Below are 26337 nucleotides of genomic sequence, written 5' to 3' on the forward strand. Positions count from 1 at the left end.
ACTTGTATGTATGTAGGTATATGTACACTGTAAAGTTAATTATTATTATTATTATTATATCGATCGGTATCGGTTACTAGGTACTCCGATACCGATCAATGACTACTCGCGCCAATCGTCATCACCATAACTATCATCATAAATGCTATGCTAGCAAAACGTGAGGTACAACAAACTGGAAATAGTGTTGAGCATTATTCTAGCATAAAAGGTGCTGGAATTGCTTTGTTAAACATTGAGCAACTGCTACTTACTATGTTTGCATGAAAAAGATCGAAATACTCTAATAGAACAGTCACTGCACAATAAATATTCTAATAGTGCAGTCACACATAGCTAACTTGAGAGGCGTGCAAAGTGTATGGCAATTATCGGTATCGGTGAGAATTTACTGCTAGGTATCGGTATCGGATCGGTAGGTATTTTTCTGTATCGGTGGAACCCTAGTTAGACAGTTTGCAAAGAAAAACATTGCAAATTCAGCTGCTAAAATGAAGAAACTTTATGATAACAGCAAAAGAATCAAGGCTGTAAAATTTAAAATTGGGGATGGTGTGACTGTAAGGATTCCACGACATGACAGAGGTGTAGGTGATTTGAGAAGAATACCAGGAGTTGTGGTTGCAAAACAACATGGGTCTTACAAAATAAGAACCGAGTATGGACTTTTGAAAGGAAGATGTCGAACTGACCAGCTTCAGAAGTGCTTTCATGCAACAGTACAAACCACTGGGTGGGAAGATGATCCCACAATAGCACTGCGATCGGCTGCAAAAAAATTCAATCGAAGGAAAACTGATGATTCACACTGCAATTGCAAATCTGTTTGTGTAAATGGCAAATGTGTATGTTTCAAAAGCAAAGTAAAATGCACAACATATTGCCACAAAGGGACAAGATGCAAGAATTCAGTCATCGGTATGAATAGTAGTTATTTTTGTGTAGTATAATATAATTATATTCCACTTTGACAGCAGATGATTCTAGCATTGATGATAGTTGCCTATTGAACACTGAGACCGGTGAACAAGCTAATGAGAATTGTACAGGAAACACCTCAGTGAAGACAAAACAAACTGGCAGTGGTAGCTTTCCAGTGAAGAGGGAACACGTTGACCTAGAGCCATCATACAGCAATGCTCGGGATGGATGTGAGCACATATGCATACAATAACTATCATGCCAGACATGATATTACAGCTACATATAGTTACAATAGAGCCTGTCTCTAAAAATAACTTTGTAATAAGGACAAAAAATATTAGCCCCATGAGTTCTGGTCCACATAAAAATTAATATGTGACCCAGTCTGACAAAATCAGTGTATATCCCGAAAATACACATGTTTACTGAATCTTGTCTATCTCCATCACTGTATTTGACCTAGAATAATTCTGTAAACTTCATTAAAATTATAAGCAATTTTTACATAAGTGGTTAAACGTTTATGTGGATGCTAGCTATAATCATGGACAAAGTAATGTAGCTTCAAGCATTTAAAAGTAGGTCAAATTTTGACAGGCTATAAGAGACTGATTTTGTCAGCCCAGGTCACATATTGGTCAAACTCTTGGTTCCAAATGGTAGAGGGTACACTGCATGTACTATGTTGAAGTGAGATGCATTGAAACATCTGCATGGACATGCACACAAAATATCTTTAATGCTCCCCATACATAGCATATTTGTCATGGATATGTCTAAGTAAATGTACATGCACGGGTAGATCATCGGTATAAGATGAATTGGTACAACAGGTAGTTCTGGGGTCCAGGGAGTAGAAGAAGAAGAAGCCAGTAGTATGTCAGTAGAAGAAACCAGCCCTAAGCTTGAAGGTAAGAAATAAATTCAATCATGTAGGTGTGTGTTAATCTGCATGGATTATACATTTTAGGGGGTCATGAAATTTTCAGCAATGAAGATATTCCACCAGGGAACAGCTTTCAGTTTGACAAAATCGTGAAACTTAGCAAGAAGATGAAAACTATTATACAGAACCATCCATCGTTTTTGTTTAAGCCATGTGGGCCTGCCCATGAATACATATCTAACAGTCTCAAAACCAACTTACCAGCTGCATTTCTGCACAGCTATGTTGTGGATAACTATGAAGACCAGAAATGTTTGAAGGATCTTTGCTATGCTCACAAGGAACCAGTTCCAATCACAGTTGTGCAAACGTTTACCAACAAAATGTATGATTTGAAGGATGATGTAGAGACAAACAAACAAACAGCCGACTTATTGAATCAAGAAGAGCCTACAATGGCTAATGTACTTATTGACTATTTCCACTTGCACAAATCCCGTAAGGATATTTTGTAGGCTGTAACTACTTTTCTCTATCTACACTTTTCATTCATTCATTTTCATCTTTATTTTGCAGGAGGGGTAGTTCATCAGTATTGTCCTAATTCATCAGATGAAGAAGTTGATGAAAATGATTATCAAACCGAAGGTTTTGTGCCCGGTATATCATCTGTCTGCATAATATTGCTATCATGCAGGCCGATTAATGAGAATCAGAAACAAAACCTAGATGCTTTTTGAAGCGAAGTTTGGTAGTTACAAAGTTTACGACGAGAGAATTCTGTCACTGATCGACACCAGTGGATGGGTTACTGATGAAGTACGTGCTTGTAAACTTTATGCAAGCAAGCATATATGTATATATGTTGTATATAGTTGATAGCATCTTATCTACTATACATGATCCGTGCCAACAAAAAGGTTAGAGATAATACATAGAAAAGTCTAGTGCATATGAATGTATGCATTATGTGCATGCTCACTTCCAAACACAGGAAGAAGAAATATTTATCATGGACGTGTCTGCAGTGAATGACATTTGTAATGGGACGTATATCCTTAAGAAGAAAGTTTTAAGCAATGTATGAGTTGGTACTTTACGAGGACTTACAGACACCTGTATACATATATTTCTGCAGGTTGATTTGTCTCATTACAATGCCCTCATTGGACCTTACTGCTACCAGAAGATGCACTGGATATTGGTGGTCAGACATATTTGTACATTTATATCTTTATAGCTACTATTTCTTTAGATCGTCGAACCAAAGAATGGAAAGGTTCTCTACATTGACCCAAAGAAGTATGAAGAAAGAGATCATAGACTAATACAAAGGATAAGAAAATACTGGAAGTTAGTACAGTTAATATTTTGCACACATAGTTAGTTAAGTATGTATACACATTAATTTGCATATCAACAGGAACACATTCTTTGAACTCCCTGGCTATTTGCATATAATCCCTGGCTATTTGCATATAATTCTCTTGCAGCGCTTACAGCACCTATCAATATTGTGGTGGATATTGGCCAAAGAAGTATGTATGGGAAGTCGTTACGCCTCCACACAGTATACAGGAAGACAATTTGTCTTGTGGAGTTTATGTTATGAAGGTATGGCCTTAAGTATATTCTGCAACACAACATAAAGAATTTCTAAAATAGTTTGCTGAACAATATTTAAGACATTTACCAATGAACATCCATGCTGGAACAGTTCACGATTTAAGAATAGAGATGGCAAAAGAAATACTTAACAATTCAGGTAAACAAGCAGTTGTAAGGTACTTATGAGTGTTGTTAGCAATCTATTTGTTTGCAGAACCCATAGAAGAGCATTGCAGGACCTGCTCATTCACTGCTACTAAAGCACAGGATTGGGTAAGTGTTGTTTGCTCTTTGCTTCATTGACTATCAGCTGAATATATACGTAGATTGGCTGTGGAACATGTGAATCGTGGTACCACCTGAATTGTGTCAACAGGCACATTAGCATTAAGTTGAATCCAGAGGATATACCTATAGTTAACTTTATTGGACCATGCTGTTCTACTGGTGCAACCTATGTAATTGACTTTATGTAATCATGGTTAAATATTAATGTATGGCATATTATAATTTATAAAATTGTGTTTGGCCCCCAGCGAACATGCATGGTGTAGAGCTAGCACTGCTACTGCTTAGTGCAGAATAGATATTATGATTATGTGATCCTATGTCAGAAAATCAGTCGATTTTTAGTAGTTTTATATACCGTTAAGTGGATGTGTAAACTTCAGTCTCACTTACGCTTGCGTTAACTAGTTGAAACGAATCTCTTGGACTGAACTCTGTGTTAGTGCATGGGTATTATGTTAGCTGTGCTGTTTGCTTTTGTTTGTAAAGCTTTACAGTGACCAGCTGCACTGAAGGTCTGACAGCACTATTATGTTATAAGTATGTAGTCTTAGTCCATGTCTAATTTATATGCATTAATTTATGACCTGGCTTGTTATAGCTAATAATAATTATATTGATTCATGGAATCGCAGCTTTCAATCGACTTTAATGATTTACCCGGTACTGCATGTTGTGCTGTGCATGTAGCTATTTATACTAACTTACCATAGTTCTGCTTACACAATAATTCACATTAATTTCTACCCAGCATGCATTTGACCACTGGTATATGTCCAGTCACATAATAGAATAGCTAGATATTTATGGTGTGCTATATAAATAATTTGCTATTTATCTATTATACTGGACAGGCAGACTGACATGCCCATCGCTACTCCATTAAGAACAATTAGTAATTATAGATTATAGAATTAATACTCAAATTGAGTTTGTACATTGCAAATAAATAAATAAGTAAATATTTTACTGGACAGGCAGAATGATGCCTGATTTGTTCAAGGGACTCGTGACTAGCTAGCCCAAAAGGTTGCTAGACTACTCAAGAAGTTCATCTGATTTAATCAACATATGCATGCTCCACATGATTTGAATGGTGAAGGCCAGATATATGATACATGCAGCACATAGCAGCTTATAGCATGGAGAAGAAACGTGCGCGAAGTAGAGTTGAGGCTGGTATTATGGGACAGGGGGTAATATGGGTCACATGGCTTAAAACAAGTGTAGTGGGTTAAATCCTGCAGATTCAGGAGTAAAGAGATAGTACCTATTCAGATCATCACAAATAGTGATTATAAGTCAACCACACTACTAATTAGGGAATAATATAGCTCCTAAAATTTGCTATATCATATGGAGTACTCTCAATGATTGTCTTTGTACCACTCACTATGCAGTAAAGAGTACGAAGATGTGAAGTGCATGTACTAAGTCAACTAATCTACTTTGACTGTCTACAGTGTCCCTGCTACCTCTTACATATGAAATTTACCATAATCAAACACGAAATAGTCAACTTGCAAGCACAGCGTCTCATAATACCCCCATATGTCTCATAATATGCACACCTACAGTGTTCCAAAAAATGATTAAACAGACCACCAAATGTTATGAAATTTTTTGAAATTTTAGGATAATATAGTTTATGGGCATACCTTTCCCTATTATAGTATTGTGAAATACCAGGGTTACAGTTTAAGGTAATAGCAATGCTTTGAAGTTAAGTGTCTCATAACTACTCTACTATGAGGCAAACAAATAGCTAGCTAGCTAGCTACAAATAAGCGCGACAGCAGTGTGCTAGCTATGTAATTTCTACATAGTATATGCCAGTAGGTAGTACAACCAAAACAAAGGTATATTTAATGAAACTGAACTGCAAAAGCTACGTATTTGTAAACCCAGTTGAATCTATGCAAGCAACGCTAAGCGCCTCAGAATTAAATTATATCGTCCCGTACGCGTACGGGGCCCTATACGCGTACGGGATGCCCATACGCGTACGGGATATCCCATACGCGTATGGGTTGTCCCATACGCGTATGGGACAAAATACGCGTACGGGATGCAACATATGCAAGGAAATTTTGACGTCAAAAAAATTTGACGAATTCAGACTTCAGCATATTTGACGAATAAAATGTTGACGAAAAAGAAGAAATTTTAGGTAAAACCTGTACTTTTAAGGGCGCTTATCAACATTTGACGAATTTAAATTTGACGAATTAAACCGATTCGTCAAATTCGTCAAATTTTTTGACATCAAAATTTCCTTTCTTACGGTAGTTTGGTAACGAATATCTTTTGATGTGAATGCTACAATTCATTGTAGTACAGACGTTTAATAAAGTTAGATGGGAAGAAGACAGATGTTTCAAAACGCTCTTGAATCAGACCATTGACACTGGAGCTCACAGTTGCGCTATATAAATGGTTGCAGTCACTGAGCGTGAATACATGGAGGTAGAATATTGTTGTGCCTATTTGAAAGAAACATTGTGTGTGTCCAATACTATAATATAACCCTATAGCCGGGAGTTTCCTTGGGTGTCCACTGAATGCAGCTGCTTCAGCTCGACCATAATATCAAGAGTATGTATTCAGTGCTGATATTATGAACTCAAGATACACCCTTAGCAGGCCTCACTTGGTGTTGGTGTTTGAACTAACTATCCCTGCCAATACCCAACAACATCTTTCGACTACTAGTGCTCAGAAGGATGATTGGTATAGCTGTTTGCAATATTACCTTCACCTTTCTGGCTTATATATTCATTACATTTCCATCAAGATTGGCTGTTTAGGCCATTCTATGCCAAACACAATCACCCAAGTGGCCAATGTTTGTAAAGTGACAGAGAAGACAATAAGATCCCTGTTTGAGCAGGCTGCTCTCATTGCTGTCTCTTGCTCATACAATACTCTTAATTCTAGAGCCTCTCCGGCTGGGATCTATTGGTTTGCCTAAACTAAACTTTTCTGCATACTATAATTATTATTGTTGTATTACTGTAAGTCTTGCCAGGGCTCCTGTACAGTCCACCCAGTGCATGGTACTCCTGATCCTGTACTTGTGTAGTATATTGTCTTGACAAAACAAGACATCTCTCTCCATATTATAACCTACTAAGATAGTGAACAGATAGTTTCATTACACAGTTGCATGAATTTAACGCATAAAGCTAACTACACAAATACAGTAATTGTCAACTTCTTGTGCTTGCACTCCATACAGCATTGTTCATTCTTCTCTAATCATAACAGTAGCAAATATCTGCAAAAGGAAAGGTAGATTACATGTACCATTATAATGTGATGCATTGTTAGCGCTTGGTTTTTAGATGGTCAAACATCAACTTGTTGATGTTCAACTGTAGATTCCATGTACAAGATGTTGGTTTAGTTCAAAATTTATCCAGTATTCATCTATTCCTTGCAGCCTCGTCATCTTTTAAGTGCAATTGAAAATCTTCTGAATATTAACTTGTTCATTGCAGAAAAAGATTTTCTCTTTACAAACAACTTTGACGATCATGAAAGATATTTCTTTTCAAAAGGGAGTACTAGGCTTGAAGTGACATGGCACAAACATAATAAATTCAAATTTTTAAAGAAATTCCACCAGCAATAGAGATGACAAGTGTCAGGGACGGAGCCCAGAAATTTTGAGTGGTCAGGCCATTTTTTGGAAGTAACTAACTATATTTATGAAATTATTACTCAAGTGGATTAGACACACTTTGCATGTGCTTTTGCACATACAGCATTCGTAAGCATGCCAATCCAGGGGGTCTGGGGGCATTCCCCACCCAGGAAATTTTTACACTGTAAAAAATGCCAAACAAAATGACAAAAAGCATACGTTGTTTCAGCAGAACTGTTAATTGCTGTTTTAACATTCTAGATGTTGTAACGAAAAGTGACTGCTAGTGTAACGACAATTTTTTACTTTAACAAGAAAATGATGTTATAGCAGCAAAAATTCCCCGTTGTTATTTTAATAAATGAAGTGTTTGCTGTTTTTTGCAGCAGAGATAACAAGCTTTTTGTTACAATGAAAAATCCTTTTTTTACAGTGTAAAATTTTGATGTTTGAGATTGCATTTAATGGCTATTTTAGCATTGACATTAGAACAAATTCTAGTACCTATTTGGGTGTCTTTTAGCCTTATACTGCACTGTATCTATACACTACACTGTACATGTATCAAGACACATGGTAGTGTGTCGTGCGGCCCAAGAAGCCGGCGCGTAACACCCGTGAGTATATTGACAGGAAGAAAGAAAACGCAATTTGCGCACCTCCGTAGCTCTGTGCTTCCTTGATGAAATAAGACGATTTTTGCTGTGAACATGCCCTCCAACTTCCGCACTCCACATTCCAAATTTGAGCGAAATCGCTTAGCGCGTTCCTGAGATATGCGACTTCAAAAATTGGCTCAGTTTCTTAGGTTTTTTTTCTTCTTATTTTTCTTTTTCTTGTCGCACACTTACAAAAACTGCTATAAAACTAGAACGCCATATTCGATTGCCTTGAAATTTGGCACACAGAAGGGGATATAAAGGCGCATCACGGTACCAACTTTGGCTGGAATACGATAAACAGGCAGAGTTATGAGCGATTATTCGCGAAAAATAGCACCAATATGTTGTCACGCCTACAGGGTAAACCGCGTATGGGAAGAAGCTGAAAATCGGTGGGTGAATAGGTTAACTATTGAACCTCAAACCTTTTGTGGTTTGAAAGAAATCGAGCTAAAAACCAGGAAGATACAACGAAAAAACCAACAGTATGTAACAATTACGCAATCGAGATCAGCTAATAAAAACGACTGCTTGCCACGCCTACCAGATAAACCGCTTGAGGTAATGCTTTGAAAATCGTTGTACAGATGGAGTAATCATCTTAGAAAGGCTCATCAATGGTGTAGAAGAATCAGACTTAAAGCCACGGAGTTATAACACGAAATCCAACTTGGTGCAGCAAGTGCGAGATCGAGATACTCTAATAGAGCAGTCATTCTAATAGAGCAGTCACCCTGAAGAGAATTCAAGAGATCAGCTAGAAATAAGAAACCTGTTTAGAGATCAGCTACACACAAGTCACCCTGTAGAGAGATCAGCTAGAAGAAGTTACCTTGTAGGGAGTTTATGCAACTATGGAAAGAGATAGTTCAGCTAGAAGAAATCACCTTGTAGAGTTCACGTACAAAGAAACCATCATGTAGAGAGTTCAGCTACAAACAAATCTCCCTGTAGAGAGATCAGCTAGAAGAAGTTACCTTGTAGAGAGTTCAGCTACAAAGAAACCATCATGTAGAGAGTTCAGCTTCAAACAAATCACCCTGTAGAAAGATCAGCTAGAAGAGGTCACCTTGTAGAGAGATCAGTTACAAAAAAACCACCATGTAGAGAGCTCAGCTACAAACTAGTGACCCTGTAAAGACATCAGCTAGAAGAAGTTACCTTGAGAGAGTTCAGCTACAAATAAACCATTATTTAAAGAGCTCAGCTGCAAACAAATCACCTATACAGAATTCAGCTACAAACAAATGACCCTGTAGAGAGATCAGCTAGAAGAAGTTACCTTGTAGAGAGTTCAGCTACAAAGAAACCATCATGTAGAGAGTTCAGCTTCAAACAAATCACCCTGTAGAAAGATCAGCTAGAAGAGGTCACCTTGTAGAGAGATCAGTTACAAAAAAACCACCATGTAGAGAGCTCAGCTACAAACTAGTGACCCTGTAAAGACATCAGCTAGAAGAAGTTACCTTGAGAGAGTTCAGCTACAAATAAACCATTATTTAAAGAGCTCAGCTGCAAACAAATCACCTATACAGAATTCAGCTACAAACAAATGACCATGTAGAGAGATCAGCTAGAAGAAGTTAACTTGTAGAGAGTTCAGCTACAAAGAAACCATCATTTAGAGAGTTCAGCTTCAAACAAATCACCAGTAGAGAGTTCAGCTACAAACAAATCTCCCTGTAGAGAGATCAGCTAGAAGAAGTTACCTTGTAGAGAGTTCAGCTACAAAGAAACCACCATGTAGAGAGTTCAGCTGCAAAGAAATCACCCTGTATAAAATTCTGCCACGAACAAATTGCCCTGTAGAAAGATCAGTTAGAAGAAGTTACCATGTACAGAGTTCAGCTACAAAGAAACCATTCTGTAAAGAGCTCAGCTGCAAACAAATCACCTGTACAGAATTTAGCTACAAACAAATCACCCTGTAGAGAGATCAGCTAGAAGAAATTACTTTGTAGAGAGTTCAGCTACAAAGAAACCACCATGTAGAGAGTTCAGCTGCAAAAAAATCACCCTGTAGAAAATACAGCCACAAACAAATTGCCCTGTAGAAAGATCAGTTAGAAGAAGTTACCTTTTAGATAGTTCAGCTATAAAGAAACCACCCTGTAGAGAGATCAGCTAGAAGAAGTTCACTCGTAGATCGTTCAGCTACAAACAAATCAACCTGTAGAGAGATCAGCTAGAAGAAGTTACCTTGTAGAGAGTTCAGCTACAAAGAAACCACCATGTAGAGAGTTCAGCTGCAAAGAAATCACCCTGTATAAAATTGTGCCACAAACAAATTGCCCTGTAGAAAGATCAGTTAGAAGAAGTTACCATGTAGAGAGTTCAGCTACAAAGAAACCATTTTGTAAAGAGCTCAGCTGCAAACAAATCACCTGTACAGAATTCAGCTACAAACAAATCACCCTGTAGAGAGATCAGCTAGAAGAAGTTAACTTGTAGAGAGTTCAGCTACAAAGAAACCATCATTTAGAAAGTTCAGCTTCAAACAAATCACCTGTAGAGAGTTCAGCTACAAACAAATCTCCCTGTAGAGAGATCAGCTAGAAGAAGTTACCTTGTAGAGAGTGAAGCTACAAACAAATCACCCTTTTGAAAAATCAGCTAGAAGAAGTCACCTTGTAGAAAGTTCAGTTACAAAGAAACCACCATGTAGAGAGTTCAGCTACAAACTAGCCACCTTGTAGAGACATCAGCTAGAAAAGTTACCTTGTAGAGAGTTCAGCTACAAAGAAACCATTCTGTAAAGAGCTCAGCTGCAAACAAATCACCTGTACAGATTTCAGCTACAAACAAATCACCCTGTAGAGAGTTCAGCTAGAAGAAATTACCTTGTAGATAGTTCAGCTACAAACAAATCACCCTGTAGAAAGATCAGTTAGAAGAAGTTACCTTGTAGAGAGTTCAGCTACAAAGAAACCATTCTGTAAAGAGTTCAGCTGCAAACAAATCACCTGTACAGAATTCAGCTACAAACAAATCACCCTGTAGAGAGATCAGCTAGAAGAAATTACTTTGTAGAGAGTTCAGCTACAAAGAAACCACCATGTAGAGAGTTCAGCTGAAAAGAAATCACCCTGTATAAAATTCTGCCACAAACAAATTGCCCTGTAGAAAGATCAGTTAGAAGAAGTTACCTTTTAGAGTGTTCGGCTACAAAGAAACCATTCTGTAAAGAGCTCAGCTGCAAACAAATCACCTGTACAGAATTTAGCTACAAACAAATCACCCTGTAGAGAGATCAGCTAGAAGAAATTACCTTGTAGATAGTTCAGCTACAAACAAATCACCCTGTAGAAAGATCAGTTAGAAGAAGTTACTTTGTAGAGAGTTCAGCTACAAAGAAACCATTTTGTAAAGAGCTCAGCTGCAAACAAATCACCTGTACAGAATTCAGCTACGAACAAATCACCCTGTAGAGAGATCAGCTAGAAGAAGTTACCTTGTAGATAGTTCAGCTACAAACAAATCTCCCTGTAGAGAGATCAGCTAGAAGAAATTACCTTGTAGAGAGTTCAGCTACAAAGAAACCATCATGTGGAAAGTTCAGCTGCAAAGAAATCACCACTGCCCAAATTTCAAGGCAATAGCTCTTTCCAATCTGAAGTTATCAATAGTCAAAGTTGGCAAATTGGATGTGTGTGGAAGGCCCCTTTTCGCAAATCCGGTCACATATGTATTATATAATAATATATAATTTGTACATTTACTGATAAAATATTTAAAGTACATCTACTTCATCTTTTCTTCTTCCTGTAGTAAAGAAAAAAACATAGGTTAAGAAAGTCCCAAAGCTGGCCATAGGCCGGCTTTGGGGTATACAAATACAAAAAGAAATGAAATCTAATCCAAAACAGCCAAGCTGTAAAAAAAGTGTGCGGCCCTCAGAAAGGCTATGGTGAAAAAAGATGTGAAATCCAAGGTGGCGGCCAAGAAATGGCTGTGATGGTAGGTTAATGGTAAAAAAATTAATAACAACATTCAAGTGAATTTTTGTGCCGCTTCACAAAATTTACCTGAATTGTCATTATTAAAATTTTTACCATTAACCTACCATCACAGCCATTTCTTGGCCGCCACCTTGGATTTCACATCTTTTTTCACCATAGCTTTTCTGAGGGCCGCACCCTTTTTTTACAGCTTGGCTGTTTTGGATTAGATATATTTATATACACATATAGAGCTGATTATTAGTATTTTCTCTTTTGCAGAAAGATAAAGGTATAATGAAACTGATGTGTATCCGCAATCACCATTATCACCAGTCATACAAACTGTTGTATAATTCTGTCACTTTCATGCATTTATGTATGTAGATGTCTGTAGTCAAGTTATAAACAAGGAGTGAACTCAGAATGAATACAGCACTGTTGAACTGTTGATATTTGTTAAATTCTGTATAGCATACATTTCAGACTTACAACTAATAATTATTACTCAAACCATCCATACAAGGAATGTTTTGACTCATGTCCACTGATAAATTCATTTGCTACATTTTTAAGATTCAACTGATCTGCCAACTCTTTATGTACATGTAGTACCATAAGTGAATTAAGCTTTCTTGTCCCATTGTGTTTCTAAGATAGCTTTTAACCCTTCTTAAAGCACTGAAGGAACATTCTGAGGTAGCATTGGTTGCAGGCATCACCATTTGCAACAAACGACAGACTTGTGACAACAGTTCTCTTTGGTTGGTAGACAGTAAATGAAAATACTCTTCTACATCAAAAATTGTGATATAGGATTTACCGTCGTACTTAAAGTCCAGTGCAATGGTGGAAAGTTGTAGATTTTGTTCAAAGTCATCTTTGTAAAATTTAGTACTAAGTCTAGTTCTGATTGAAAAGGCTCCTTCTTGCAAGATTTTAAAAGTAACTCCTCTGCCTGACGGTATATCTTGTAGCCTGGTTGATCAAAGTGATCATTAATGCATACAATAATCAAATCAATAGCTTCAAAGTACTGCTGGCGAAACAGATCTTTTGGGTCACTTGGAAAGTCACCTGCTGAAGTTCCTTCTTCATACCGGCTAGGCCGTTTGCAACGATGAGGCAATTGTGGTTCATCTACTTCCAATGATTTTGCAAGTAAAGAAACTTTTTCCCAAAACAAGTGAAATGACTCATCATTTCGAATTGATGGCAGTGTTTGCACTGTCATTTGAGCTACTCTCTGGCCAGCAGCTGCTGACATGGCCTTGTGTTGTAAAGTGCGACTAGGTTGTCACTGTGCTTCAAAACCATTTCAGCTAACATTAACCCAAAAAGAAACTTAAAGGTACACATTTGTGATGCTACACCTTGAATGCGAGCTTTTGTTTCAGTGTCCTTGGTAGCTTCAAGGGCCTCTTCCCAAGTACTTAGCAGTACTGTATAATTATTAATAATGCTAGCAAGGGAATCTGCTCGCACTGTCCATCTAGTTTGATAAAGTACCCGGATTCCAGGTGAATTGCTATCTGCAGTAGACGATGTATCCTTCAAGCCATGAAATATGTTGTCCCTTCGAGGAGAGCACTTCATGAGTTTTGTTATCTCATGGCTGGTATCCTGAAAAATTTTAGATTGCTTTATGACATCACTAGCAGCTAAATTAAGGGAATGACCATGATAGCAGTGAGTATAAAGAGCTCTAGATTCTAGATCTGTAATTTGCTTTGTTACACCATTTTTGATTCCACGCATTGAACTAGCTCCATTGTAGCATTGGCCACGTAATTTAGTTACTGATAGGTTTAAAAGCCCAAGAGCACTGATTATTGTAGTAAAACCATGATGCTTGGAATGCACGTAGCTACGGCTACAACTTTCTTCCCAAAAGACCGCTTGGGAAAATTTATCCTTGTAGGTTGATGTGGAGCACTAGGACTATCAGGGAAAGTAACTCCTGCCATAATACAATAATTATCTTCAAAGTATGCTGCCTCGCACGTGCAAGTTGCAACTCAAAACCACCATTGATTTACTTAGCTACTCAAAAAAAAATATTTTAATTTGTTCTGAAAAAGTGGTCCGGCCAATGCCGGACCGGCCGGACCGTGGGCTCCAGCCCTGACAAGTGTATTGAAGAAAACAGAAAGCCTAAATATTTTTAATGTTGATGTGAATGATGACATAGCTAAGAATATTGTGACATTAGTTACTGTGAGTACTTTATCAAAATTAAAATTGGAAAACCTTAAATTGAGTGACCAACAAATAATGCTAATACTCAAAAGTTAGAGTGTTCAACTTCATTGACCTGGCTTGAAATAAGTTACATAAATGCTGTGCAGTATTGTCAATATGAACTATTTGCTGTAGTTGCTAAAAAATGGAAGTTACAATTTATTATTGTTGAAAAGCATCTTGTATTCCATAGATACTGATGATGAGCATGGAAAGCCATTCTCTACACAAAAGGGCATCAGATTTCAATCACAACAAGCAAATTTCACTATATTCATAACAAGGGAACTGTTTGCAATTAAGGATGCAATAAAGATGAAAAACATAATGAAAGAGATTAATACATTCACGAGTTGTAGTGTTTCAAATGCTTATGTGACTGATGATAAAGCCAATGATATTGCAACACTTCTTTCCACTGACTCAGATACTTTGACTAAAATAAACATAACGAACCTGAACTTGAGTGGCAAGCAATTAATGATAATATTGAAGAGTTTGCAGGATGCCACTTCATTGACACATTTTGTAATAAACTCCACCAATGTTGTTAACTATTGTCAAGATGCTCTCTCTTCTATAATTGCCGAAAATGAAACTTTATCTCACCTTGAGATCTCCAATTGTAACCTAAAAGAAGCAACTATTATAAAGATAGCTGAAGCAATGTTCATAGTTTCAAAATCTATAAGATATTTAATTTTGAGTTACAATATGTAGAATTTCTGATGCAGCAGAAGCCAAATTGGCTAAAACATTGAGAAAGATGAATTCTCTAATGCACCTTAATTTAGCAAAATTAATACTAACCTTCAAACTGAAGGTATTATTATTATTGCACAAAGCTTAAGACAAACTACTTCATTAGAGACCTTTTGTATTAGCAATTGCAATATTCCAAACCAAGCTGTTGATTGTATTGTTAGAAATATACTAACGCACTCACTGAGTTGTTTAAAAATGTCAAACTGTAAATTAGAAGAAACCTCAATCTATCATGATATTAGCAAAATTAACTTATACTTCATCACTAAATACATTAGACTTAAGTATAAATAAAATCACTGATATTACAGCTGCTAACCTGGCTAAAACAATTAATAAGAATCAAAAGATTAAATTCCTGAAACTGTCCATGAGCGGTTTGAATGAAAGAAGTGTTATTGAAGTATTATCTTCATGTAAAGTATTAAAACAATTAGTTCAAGTTGATTTAAACTTTGCTCACTTAAGTGCACCAGTATCTGAAAACAGTCCTCATATGTACTTTTCCATTGACGATATTATTCAGCAAGTTGTAATTAGACACAAAGATGAAGGTGAAGAGGAAGATCCATATATGGGTACAGTGGAACTTCTCTTATCCAGGCGGTCTGGTACATACTACTGTCCGTATCTCAGAAATGTCCGTAACTAAGAATAACATGCTATTATGCTAAAGTGACTAACTTAAATACAAATAATGTTGTTATTGCTATCAGTTAGTGCTATGCAGTTTAGTAGACAGAGGGGAAGTCACTACAGAACATTCATGGTTACTCCCCTGGGCTGTAAAAATGCATTATCACCTAGCAACCAAGTGGCAGTTATTAGTAGTAGAATAAACAAGCCACCAAACAGGTAAACAGCAATCTTTGGGCTCCCTCCTTGTACTTTTATCTAAACCAAACTTCATTATGGTCAATAAACTACAAGCCACATGACCAATTTGGGTTGTCCAGACAATGGAGGTGCCCGGGTAATAGAGGTCCGGACAATGGAGGTGCCCGGATAATAGAGGTCCGGATAAGGGAGGTTCCACTGTATAATGAAAGATTAATAAACAATTGACACACCTTACACTAAGCAACTGTAGTCATAAGAAGATGTTTAGTGCTCTTGCAGCCTTGTCATCATTAGAGCATCTAGATGTAAACTCAAGCAGTATTCCTTTTGCAGCTATTTCAAGTACAATTGAAAATAATACAAGTTTGAAGCATATAAACATTTCAAATTGTTTCTTATGTGAGTACATGTTTCATATAGTAGTTAAAGCTTAGCTAAAGCTATGTCAACACTCACTCGGTTAAGGTACGTATCTTAATATAAGTGGCATCAGAGTAACTAACAAAGCAACAGGTTTTGTAGCAGCTACCACTGCTAAAAACCCTGCAATATACCATTTTGATGTGCTCAAATGTCAGCTACAGCCAAATTGACTTATGAAAATTGTGAAGAGCCTAATGCATTTAAAGAACTTATCTTACCTTGATATAGGTTATAGTTACTCCACTGCAGAAGCTGCCAATGAATTGGCTTACACATTCACCCAAGGTGTTGAACTTGAACACTTATGTTTGAGTAACTGCAACTTGTATGAACAATCTTTTCTTGCCATTGTAAAGTCTCTTGCAAGTATGACTGCTTTAAGGCATCTAAATTTAAGAAACAACATTATCAACTTTCAAACTGCTTTTGCACTAAGTGACTGCATTGCAAATAATTCTAACATAGAATATCTAGATTTGAGTAACTGCAGTTTATCTGAAAATGAAATTAGGAAAGTTACTGCCAGTCTGAAGCTACTTAGTTCCTTAAAACATTTGAATGTCAGTTCATCTGTATTAAATGATCATGTTGTAGATGATCTTGCATTTGCAATTGGCAACAATACTGGATTGGAATACATCAATTTCTCCAATTGCCAAGTGCAGATCTATACACATTTTACACACATACGATTACAATATAATATGTTGAGTCCATGTTACAGAGTTATTCATACAAAGTGATTGGAGATTAAAGTAGCATTTGGCTTCAAATTTATAGTGAACATATTGGGAGGTGGATGATTAATTGAGTCAAAGAAGGTTATGGTACCGCTCAAATATAATGTCATCTTGCACAAGTGCAAGTGATTAATAGCTTGCTAATTAAAGGGCTGTGCATCTATTTTGCTTGCGAGTATTCATCCCAAACGAAACAATATGAATACTCACAAGTAAAATGGGTGCCATGCTCTTTAATTAGAAGGTTTTTACTAACTTGCACTCTCGAGAGACAACATTACATTTGAGTAGTACTGTAAAAGAACTACAGATAGTCTAGGTTAGATTTTTATAAAGTGTGTTGCTCTTTTTAAATCCTACCCTGCTGCATGTAAGTATAATAGAAAGAGCTCATAGTTTTTTGGTAAGGGGCTCGCCATTGAAGGAATGTGTTTATTTGTTGACAGGACAATCACTTACGCACAACTGATTAAAGTACAAGGGTACAACATATTTCATAAACCATTACTAAGTGATACTACAGTAGGTGATGTAAAAGGATATGGTCATGCATGCATGAGACGACATCTAGTGTGGCTTCTGTTTCCATTTTGCTAGTGCTGCTATGGTAATCCTCTTCCAGTCAGCAGGTGGTAATTTAAAAGGAGTGTGAAGGAGCAGTAGCAAATAGGAGATGCCAATGATAAATGAAGTTGAACTTACTGATTGGAGGAGTTGCAGTTGAACCTGTCCTGTCTGTGACGTTAAGAATGGTGTTGACTTCACCAGTTAGGGAAACTATAGCGTGCATCAGTCAGCTGCATGTAGGTGACTTGGTTGATTCAATTATCAGTGCAGTGGCTAGCTGTGCTTGGTTGGCCAGGGCTAATTGATTAATACTGTGCATTGATGCGAGCTGTAGAAACAGGAGCAGAATTGATGCATTAAGATGTCAGTTGAGATGATGTGATGTTTGTGGAAGTGGGCAGCTGAGTGAGTTCAGAGGTAGTTTAGCTTACTGTAGTTTGATTGTTATAGAGTGAATAGGTAGTGCACATTCTATTTAAAGCTCACTGCTTTAGTACTAAACCATCATGATTACATTCTTGACGGAATCGCTATGTACAAAGTGAGCACTGTATAAGCTTATAGAGTGTTAAAATGTTCAGAATAATTTTTACTTATTCAACCTTTCTGGACTCGTGACTAGTAGTATAAGCTCACACTATGTAAGTTTAAATGTGTCACAATTTTATATCAGATCTACAATAATATTCTTTCCCAAATGGAAATAAAAATTCTAATTTAATAGCTACCTCTAAATTTAATAGTTAACCTGATCATTTTTCAACAGCAGAGTTTTATTTCATTGCGATAAATTTATACGAATCCTCTACACTTGAATGCTTTATTAAATCAACTTTACCATTTTTCTAAGCAAGTTCATGTCCCCTTTTTAGATGCTTCACTCATGTTAATATGAGTTGTGCTGTACTGCATGTATTTTGTTACTCATTACATCTGTGCTGTAAAGCTAAATGATGTGTTTGGTAACTTTGGTTTCTGTTGTAACTTAAATACCAAAGGGGGAGTTCCTGAAAGACTTGAAAATGCTTTCCCCCATACCGTGTATGTGGGTTAGAATTGAAGTTGGTAAGTGAATACATGATAAAAACTTGATTGGTTGCATTACAACCTATGTAGAGATTTTTTGCTGCGTAAGGTTTTGTAAGAAACATTTTAGAACTATTTTACACACAATAGAGTGCTGTACAAGCTGCATCATACATATTTAATCTACTAACCTTTTTGCGAACGTTTATGATTATAGCTTAGTTGTTCCTGAAGAGTTATCTTCGATGGTAAATAACCTGTAACAGTATGTATTATTATGATAATGTACTGTACTTTATTAACAACTGTGTGCAGTATGTAACGATGTTATGAATATTTCTCCAGTTGAGTTAATGCATACATATGTATGTTATTTCTGCCAAATATACATAATACCTATGTATAATAATTAAGGAAAGGTGTCAATCTTATAATGTCACCATTAAATTGCTGTCACAAGTAAAGTATCAACATGTTTATTAATTTATTTACCAATTAACACTGAGGGTGAATTACACTAATGTCGCAATCGTTGGTGTGATCATGAACGAGCTTTACTCAAGCTGGCAGGTGGTTATGTATATACTGGTGATAATATTACTGTATTATAGAGGTGAGCCTGAGTGAGCTTCTTTCTGGTAGTACTTGCTTCAACCATTGGTAAGACTGGTACAACTTTCATATTCTTGAATTCAAAGTTTACATCATGAACATGGAAAGCCCAATGATGTTAGTGTGTAGCCATTCAAAATACGACCAGTACGACCATCACATTCATTGTGTAACAATTAAAAGAAAGCCTCACTTTGGCAGTACTTGGATTCAACTGCAGTATGTAACATGTACGTAGGTTCACACTGCTGGATGGCTACCAATGTGGAAAACAAAGAAGCTAGAACAGAGGGGCTCAGATGAAGGAGAGTACTTAGATGAGAAAGATAACCTGATGAAGAAAGGGACACAAGTTTTATGTATGCAAGCTATTATGTGTATTAAGCTGTAGAAACATGCACACAAATTGGCTAGATGCAGATAGCGTGATAGAAATAAATGTTACATTATAGTATAAATAGCCACTTGGCCATTGGCAATCCAAAATGCTAGAACAGATATTCAGAAGAAGAGGCTTAGAAGCAAAAATGAAAGTGATGAACAAAAGGAATGCAAGGTTTGTGTACACAAACTAATTATGCAGCTATCACTCTATACACATTATTGCAGATTGGCTAGATTAGAGAGCGTGATAGAAATAGACATGCCACCGTGAATAAAAAACAGAAGAGAGCCTCGACCAAATAAGAGAATGCGATAGATTGAGAAGCCAGAATGAGACTAATGAAGAAAGAATATCAAACCATTTACACCATAATGTCAGTTTTGTGTCTTAAATCAAGCCAGTAAAATTTGAACAAATTTCACCCTCCTTCCTTTGTATTCCACTGCCACATACCTTTCAGGGAAATATATATTGTGTCTTAGACCTGTAAAATGAATGGCCTTCCTTTGCACTTCATTACCATATCCCCATAATATCCCACTTCAAAAAAAAATTGTACTGTCTTTGATATAAAGATGGTGTTGATATTTGTGAGGACAACAATACGAAGGTGTTTATAGTGTGTATGCTGACAACTTTTTCCTGAAAACTTCAGCATTCCACAGTAAAATAAGCAAGGTTGTCTTGCATATTGACATAAATTACTGATTTGTTGATGATAAGCAGTTTGAGTGTGGGTGGATGAGAAATTAATTAACATCCTACATCAGCCGGCATGCATGCATTACCGCTATATGGCATGCATTAGAACTATGCATAATTTGGGGAAAACGAGGCAGGCCAGTACATTGTTAGATGCTAGGTGCTTAATGCACCTGCATTTACCCTAGTGCGGAATTTAGCTGCTGTATTTCTATTGCTACATAGTTATAATAAGCAGCCTGACTGCACCACTCCCTGGGTGCCCAAAATATGAAATTATGTATTTATACAAAGCGTGCTAGCATGCATGATTGCACTGAGCTGGATGTCAGTGAGTAGTCAAGGGCAGGGTGGTTAGGCAACTGACTGTTCTTGGAATGTTTGCTGTAGCTTCAATCTTAATTCAGTATGAGCAATTCCAAATAGTACCTCTTCTGCCGCAAGCAGAGATCAAGTGATCGCCATTAAGTATGTGCAATGGTGTGGAGTATTTACAATTGTGGGTTCCAATTCTATTAACTGGGATTCACTACCAACTATGTCCCAGACTTCCTTGCCTGTTAACCTTATTTACAGTGGTAAATTGTGTATTAAGTGACCCACCAAGTGAAAATCCAGCTTGTTCACATGTTTCTCAAATTTCTTTTTTTCCATATAGATCGGCTATAAACAGGTAAACTTACAGACTTAGGAGTGCCGCTATCAATGTGGAAGGTTGTGAATAGGCATGGAGAAATTATGCTAGCATAATTTTGGATCAATAGGTATGTATTTTGAAGCAATTATAAAGTTTAAACAGTAAGAAAATCTGTAAACTGTATTATTCCTTTCAGAAAGATCAAGATACTCTAATAGAGCAGTCAGTAATCTAATAGAACAGTCACTTTAGTTATACAACTCTAATAAAGCAGTCAGATAGACGTCGATGAAATACTCTAGTATAGCAACCAAATAAAGAAAAGATGCCAATTTGATTCTGAAGTGTCAATCTACATAAAAGGTCTTATACAACAATAAGGTGATAATTATAGCTAAAAGTGGTGGCATAATTTTGAGAACAGTGTGCATTTCTCAAAAGCGTAATAGGTGACTTTTTGAGAATTGCTCAAAAGCATAATGCTCACCTTCATGAGCAAAATAGCTTCATGCTTAGTTGTGAAACACATTAAAAAAATATTAAGGCTGTAGGCTCCAGCTTGTTATGCCCAAAATTTTACCTATTATGTTGTTGAGCATTGCTCAAAAATTAAGCATATTATGCTCAAAATTATGCTTTCAAAATCAAGATTATGTTCTAGAACTGACCATTATTTATTAGAGTATATCAGCCTTTCCAGACTGCTCTATTAGAGTAAGTGACTGCTCTATTAGAGTATCTCGATTTTATTTCTACAAAGTGTGAATGTCCAAAAAAGAAATGGTTTAATAAGGTTTTTAAATATGAAATGCACTAATAATACTACTGGCAATATTCTTTCAGGTGCTTGGATTGTGCATTTTAAATTAAATTTTCAAATATCGTCCCTATTATGCAGTCATTAAGCTTGATGCGTTTGGTCACCATTATGCTTTAAATTATGTCGGCATAATCGGCTGGTGCCTACTCAAGGGATAGAAGTCAATTAACAAGTGATTCCTTATTGGCTCAATTTAGAAACACAGTAGTTTATGATCCAGAAATAATCCAGGATTCAAAAATTTCATATAGCATTAACAGCTTTAGAAAACATACTATACAATATTATTTTGAACATCAAAACTAATGAAGCAGATGTATGCAATGTTGTCAAGGTAATAGTAAAGTCTCTATGCTATATTCTGCTGCGAAGAACATGGATTCTGGTCTAGTACCACCTGAACTTGTGTAGATAAATGTCCAATGTAATTTACTAAATTCATTGCTGAGATATTAAAACTGCTAAAAAATTCTGTTTGTAAGATTCAGGCACACGCCCTGCAGTTGACCAAAAGCCAGCTGTGGGGCGTGCACCTGGTTACTGTAATAATTTTTGAAAAAAATTTGTGTGTGCGTGTGCGTGTGCGTGTGCATGTGCGTGTGCGTGTGCGTGTGTGTGTGTGTGTGTGAGTCCATGTCATTTCGCCCACATGAGCAAACAGTTTTGTGTCAAATGCAGCCTTCATATGTGAAATTGAGGCTTTGTAAACATTGCATTCTTCTTTCAAAAAGCTAAGCTTTACACTGAGGTTGCTATTTCAAAATTTGAGTTAAATGAGTTAAAGAACACATTGTGAACAGCTTTCCTAATAGGCTATATGGGAATAATACAACCAAACAACAGCTTAATAGGCTTCATAGGATACCAGAGCAAATGAATTCCTTTGAAGAGATAGGGAACGTGTCCCTTATTTATGCAAACAAAAGTGAAGGGCAACCTTGGGGCCTTCTCTAAACAATAATTCTTCTGAGAAAACATGACAGACGCACTCTAAAACAGTTGAGAATGAACTTCTGTGCATTCAAAGTGGTTTGTTAGAGTTATGCTTCCTTAGAAGTGCATAGCAATGTAATTATAATCTAATCCAAAACAGCCAAGCTGTAAAAAAAGAGTGCGGCCCTGAGAAAGGCTATGGTGAAAAAAGATGTGAAATCCAAGGTGGCGGCCAAGAAATGGCTGTGATGGTAGGTTAATGGTAAAAATTTTAATAATGACAATTCAGGTGAATTTTTGTGCCGCTTCACAAAATTTACCTGAATTGTCATTATTAAAATTTTTACCATTAACCTACCATCACAGCCATTTCTTGGCCGCCACCTTGGATTTCACATCTTTTTTCACCATAGCCTTTCTCAGGGCCACACTCTTTTTTTACAGCTTGGCTGTTTTGGATTAGATTTCACTTCTTTTTGTATTTATATACCCCAAAGCCGGCCTATAGCCGGCTTTAGGGCTTTTTAACCTGTCATTTTTTTCTTTACTACAGGAAGAAGAAAAGATGAAGCAGGGTGATTTCTTTGTAGCTGACCTCTCTGCAAGGTGATCCTTCTAGCTGATCTCTATACCGGATGACTTGTTTGTAGCTGAACTCTCTACAGGATGACTTGTTTCTAGCTGATCTTTTTACAGGGTGATTCGTTTGTAGCTGAACTCTCTACAAGGTAACTTCTTCTAGCTAATCTTTCTACAGGTTAATTTGTTTGTAGCTGAATTCTCTACAGGGCAATTTGTTTGCAGCTGAACTCTCTACATGGTAGTTTCTTTGTAGCTGAACTCTCTACAATGTAACTTCTAGCTGAACTCTCTACAATGTAACTTCTAGCTGAACTCTCGACATGGTGACTTGTTTGTAGCTGAACTCTCTACAGGGTGATTTGTTTGTAGCTGAACTCTCTACAAGGTAACTTCTTCTAGCTGATCTTTCTACAGGGTGATTTGTTTGTAGCTGAATTCTCTACAGGTGATTTGTTTGCAGCTGAACTCTCTTACATGGTGGTTTCTTTGTAGTTGAACTCTCTACAAAGTAACTTCTTCTAGCTGATCTATCTACAGGATGACTTGTTTCTAACTGAACTCTCTACAGTGTGATCTGTTCATAGCGGAACTTTCTACTGGGTGATTTGTTTGCAGCTAAACTCTTTGCATGATTGTTTCTTTGTAACTGAACACTCTACAAGGTAACTTCTTCTAGCTGATCTCTCTACAGGATGACTTGTTTCTAACTGAACTCTCTACAGTGTGATCTGGTCATAGCGGAACTTTTTACTGGGTGATTTGTTTGCAGCTAAACTCTTTGCATGATTGTTTCTTTGTAGCTGAACTCTCTACAAGGTAACTTCTTCTATAGCTGATCTCTCTACAGGGCAATTTGTTTGTAGCTGAATTCTCTACAGGGTGATTTATTTGAGCTGAACTCTCTACATGATGGCTTCTTTGTAGCTGAACTCTCTATTAGGTACCTTCTTCTAGCTGATCTGACTACAGGGTGACTTGTTTGTAGCTGAATTCCCTACTGAATAACTTAAAATGTAATATAACTGAGTAAATTATAAATGTAGCTGTATGCTTTATTAGGGTGACTGTTCTATTAGAGTATCTCGATCTCGCATTTGCTGCACGTAGTTGCCTTTCGAATCATAACTCAGTGATTTGTAATCCGATTCTTCTGTACTATTGCAAGGACTTTCTATGATGATTATGCCAGCTACATACGGATTTTGAGCTCGTTGCTCTAAGCGGTTTGCCTGGTAGATACGAAAACTAATAGTATTTTTATTCATAAAAATCGATCGCGTAATTTTGACACAGGTTGGGTTTCGTGTCATATCTCCATGGTCTTTATCCCGATTCCTTTCAAACCACAAAAAGGCACTCCTACGATGGTTGCTCCATCTACATATCAATTTTCAACTGATTCCTCCAAGGGGTTTACCCTGTAGGCGTGACAGACCTTCGACCTTATTTTACGCAAATAATCGGTCATTACTCCGTGAATGTTCATCGGATTCCCACCAAAGTTGGTACGGAGATCCGTCTTAATGAGCCCTTTAAGTGTGCCAAATTTCAGCCCAATCCGAACACGCATTCGTGATTTATGGCGAATCTTGCGAAGTGTGCGAAATGAAGAAGATGAAGAAGAAGAAAAAAACGAAGAAATTAAAACGAAATTTTGTTGGCTCGTATCTCGGAAATGGCTGGAGCGATTTTCTTCAAATTTGGTATGTAGACTCCCCTAACTGGGCGGCACGTCTCTAGCAAATTTGGTTCCAATCGGATAAGGGATCACAGAGCTACATAGGTGTGAAAAGTGCATTTTCTTTCTTCCTGTTAATATACTCACGGTGTGGCGCGCCGACTTCTTGGGACGCACGACACACTATCGTGTGTCTTGATCCATGAATTACAAAATACACTAAATTATGGTGTTTACAAATCTAATTATCCAGCTGAATTAATAGTAGCAATACCATGAATATAAATTAAATTATAAATATGGTTGATTAATTACCTATATTTGGGATAGTACGTATTATGTAACTGCATGGGCAACTGTTTTTTTCAGAAGTATATACATAGTATAACATCAACTTGTTTCAGACAGAATTACTAACAAATAACACATTAACCCTTCAGATAATAAAAATGTGGTTTGCAAACTAGTCGTTTATGCATTTATACAATTTCCATGTAGGATTGTAAGTGGTCAAAGTTATGGTTATGTATTGACATACTTTCCAAGCATAGGGATTGTCTCAAGCTGAAGAAATGCTCATTGCAGAAGTTTTACCAGAAATGTGCGTATGCCACCTTCCACATAACAACTTGGCTATAGTAGGCACATCCTAAACCTTCCTCAAGATATCGCATTGTTCATTAACCCATTGTCAGCCAAATTCTCAAGTACCACTGGCGGAATTGCCAACTTAACTCGCATCATATTATGTAAACAAAAACAATGTAGTCAACCTCCTTAGTTTATGGCAAGCATTTAGATACATGGTTACTATAACAGCAACTGCAATGAAGCTATTAAGCAACATACATAAAAACCAGCCCAACAATCAACACAATCCCAACTAACTGTTTATAAAGATGTCTTGCACTCCAAAAAACTATTCTATATAGTTTACTTACAGTGTGATTCATTGCACAGCTGGTTTCTTTGTGTGTTTGTTCCATATTTAGCCTGTGAATGCTTATATGCACTCGTGTCTGCCATGCCATGTCCTGGTTACCTGTTGGCTTTATCTGTTTCCACCAATGTATAACACTTTGTTTCTTACTTTACAACTCGAAGAATGATTTAACTCGTTAATTTTGAAAGGTCTTCCACTGGATTACAACTTAATTGTACCTAGTGTGTTGCTGTTTTGAATGGTTTCTGTGATAGGTATGCAGCTAGTTGTGCCAGTAAATTTTGCAGTATACTGGTAGGTTCCTTTGCAGTAGTATGACAATTGTCTCTAGATAAGTTATTCCCTGGGTGGCTTTCATGTTTGTAGTGAAATCAATAGGGTATACTTACTAGAAAGCAAGATCAGTGGGTCTTTCATGCTGAGTAGCAGAATATTTGGTGGAATACTGTTGAAAGAATTCATTGAGAGTTGCTTTATTACTAGAGGTCTGC

At 36.9% G+C, this 26337-nt stretch overlaps 3 protein-coding genes and 1 pseudogene across 6 annotated transcripts in view; 2 read left to right on the top strand and 2 right to left on the bottom strand.

Annotated features, from left to right (window-relative positions):
• Positions 1 to 26337, bottom strand: part of LOC136246656 (uncharacterized) — a 275289-nt gene that overhangs the window by 216823 nt on the left and 32129 nt on the right. For all 3 annotated transcript variants that reach the window (XM_066038190.1, XM_066038191.1, XM_066038189.1), the window contains one exon: positions 18746 to 18811. In XM_066038190.1, the coding sequence (XP_065894262.1) occupies positions 18746 to 18811 (66 nt within the window). The remainder of the gene's footprint in view (positions 1 to 18745; positions 18812 to 26337) is intronic.
• Positions 452 to 2623, top strand: LOC136246661 (uncharacterized). Its single transcript, XM_066038196.1, has 6 exons — positions 452 to 918; positions 975 to 1151; positions 1758 to 1835; positions 1895 to 2308; positions 2387 to 2458; positions 2508 to 2623. The coding sequence occupies exons 1-6, from the start codon at positions 492 to 494 to the stop codon at positions 2537 to 2539; spliced, it is 1200 nt and encodes a 399-aa protein (XP_065894268.1). The 5' UTR covers positions 452 to 491; the 3' UTR covers positions 2540 to 2623.
• On the top strand, positions 2666 to 3948 carry LOC136243367 (uncharacterized). Of its 2 annotated transcripts, XR_010694861.1 has the most exons (7): positions 2711 to 2752; positions 2805 to 2891; positions 2949 to 3017; positions 3066 to 3424; positions 3476 to 3575; positions 3633 to 3691; positions 3745 to 3948. XR_010694861.1 is itself a non-coding variant. In XM_066034886.1 (5 exons), the coding sequence occupies exons 1-4, from the start codon at positions 2710 to 2712 to the stop codon at positions 3195 to 3197; spliced, it is 309 nt and encodes a 102-aa protein (XP_065890958.1). In that variant the 5' UTR covers positions 2666 to 2709; the 3' UTR covers positions 3198 to 3424; positions 3476 to 3571. The 2 variants fall into 2 exon arrangements, 1 of the variants encoding a protein (XP_065890958.1); XM_066034886.1 differs by lacking the exons at positions 3633 to 3691; positions 3745 to 3948 and having other exon boundaries at positions 2666 to 2730; positions 3476 to 3571.
• On the bottom strand, positions 12270 to 13710 carry LOC136246302 (zinc finger MYM-type protein 1-like; annotated as a pseudogene).

Source organism: Dysidea avara, chromosome 2, assembly GCF_963678975.1.
Source record: "Dysidea avara chromosome 2, odDysAvar1.4, whole genome shotgun sequence".
NCBI classification, from domain to species: Eukaryota; Metazoa; Porifera; class Demospongiae; order Dictyoceratida; family Dysideidae; genus Dysidea; species Dysidea avara.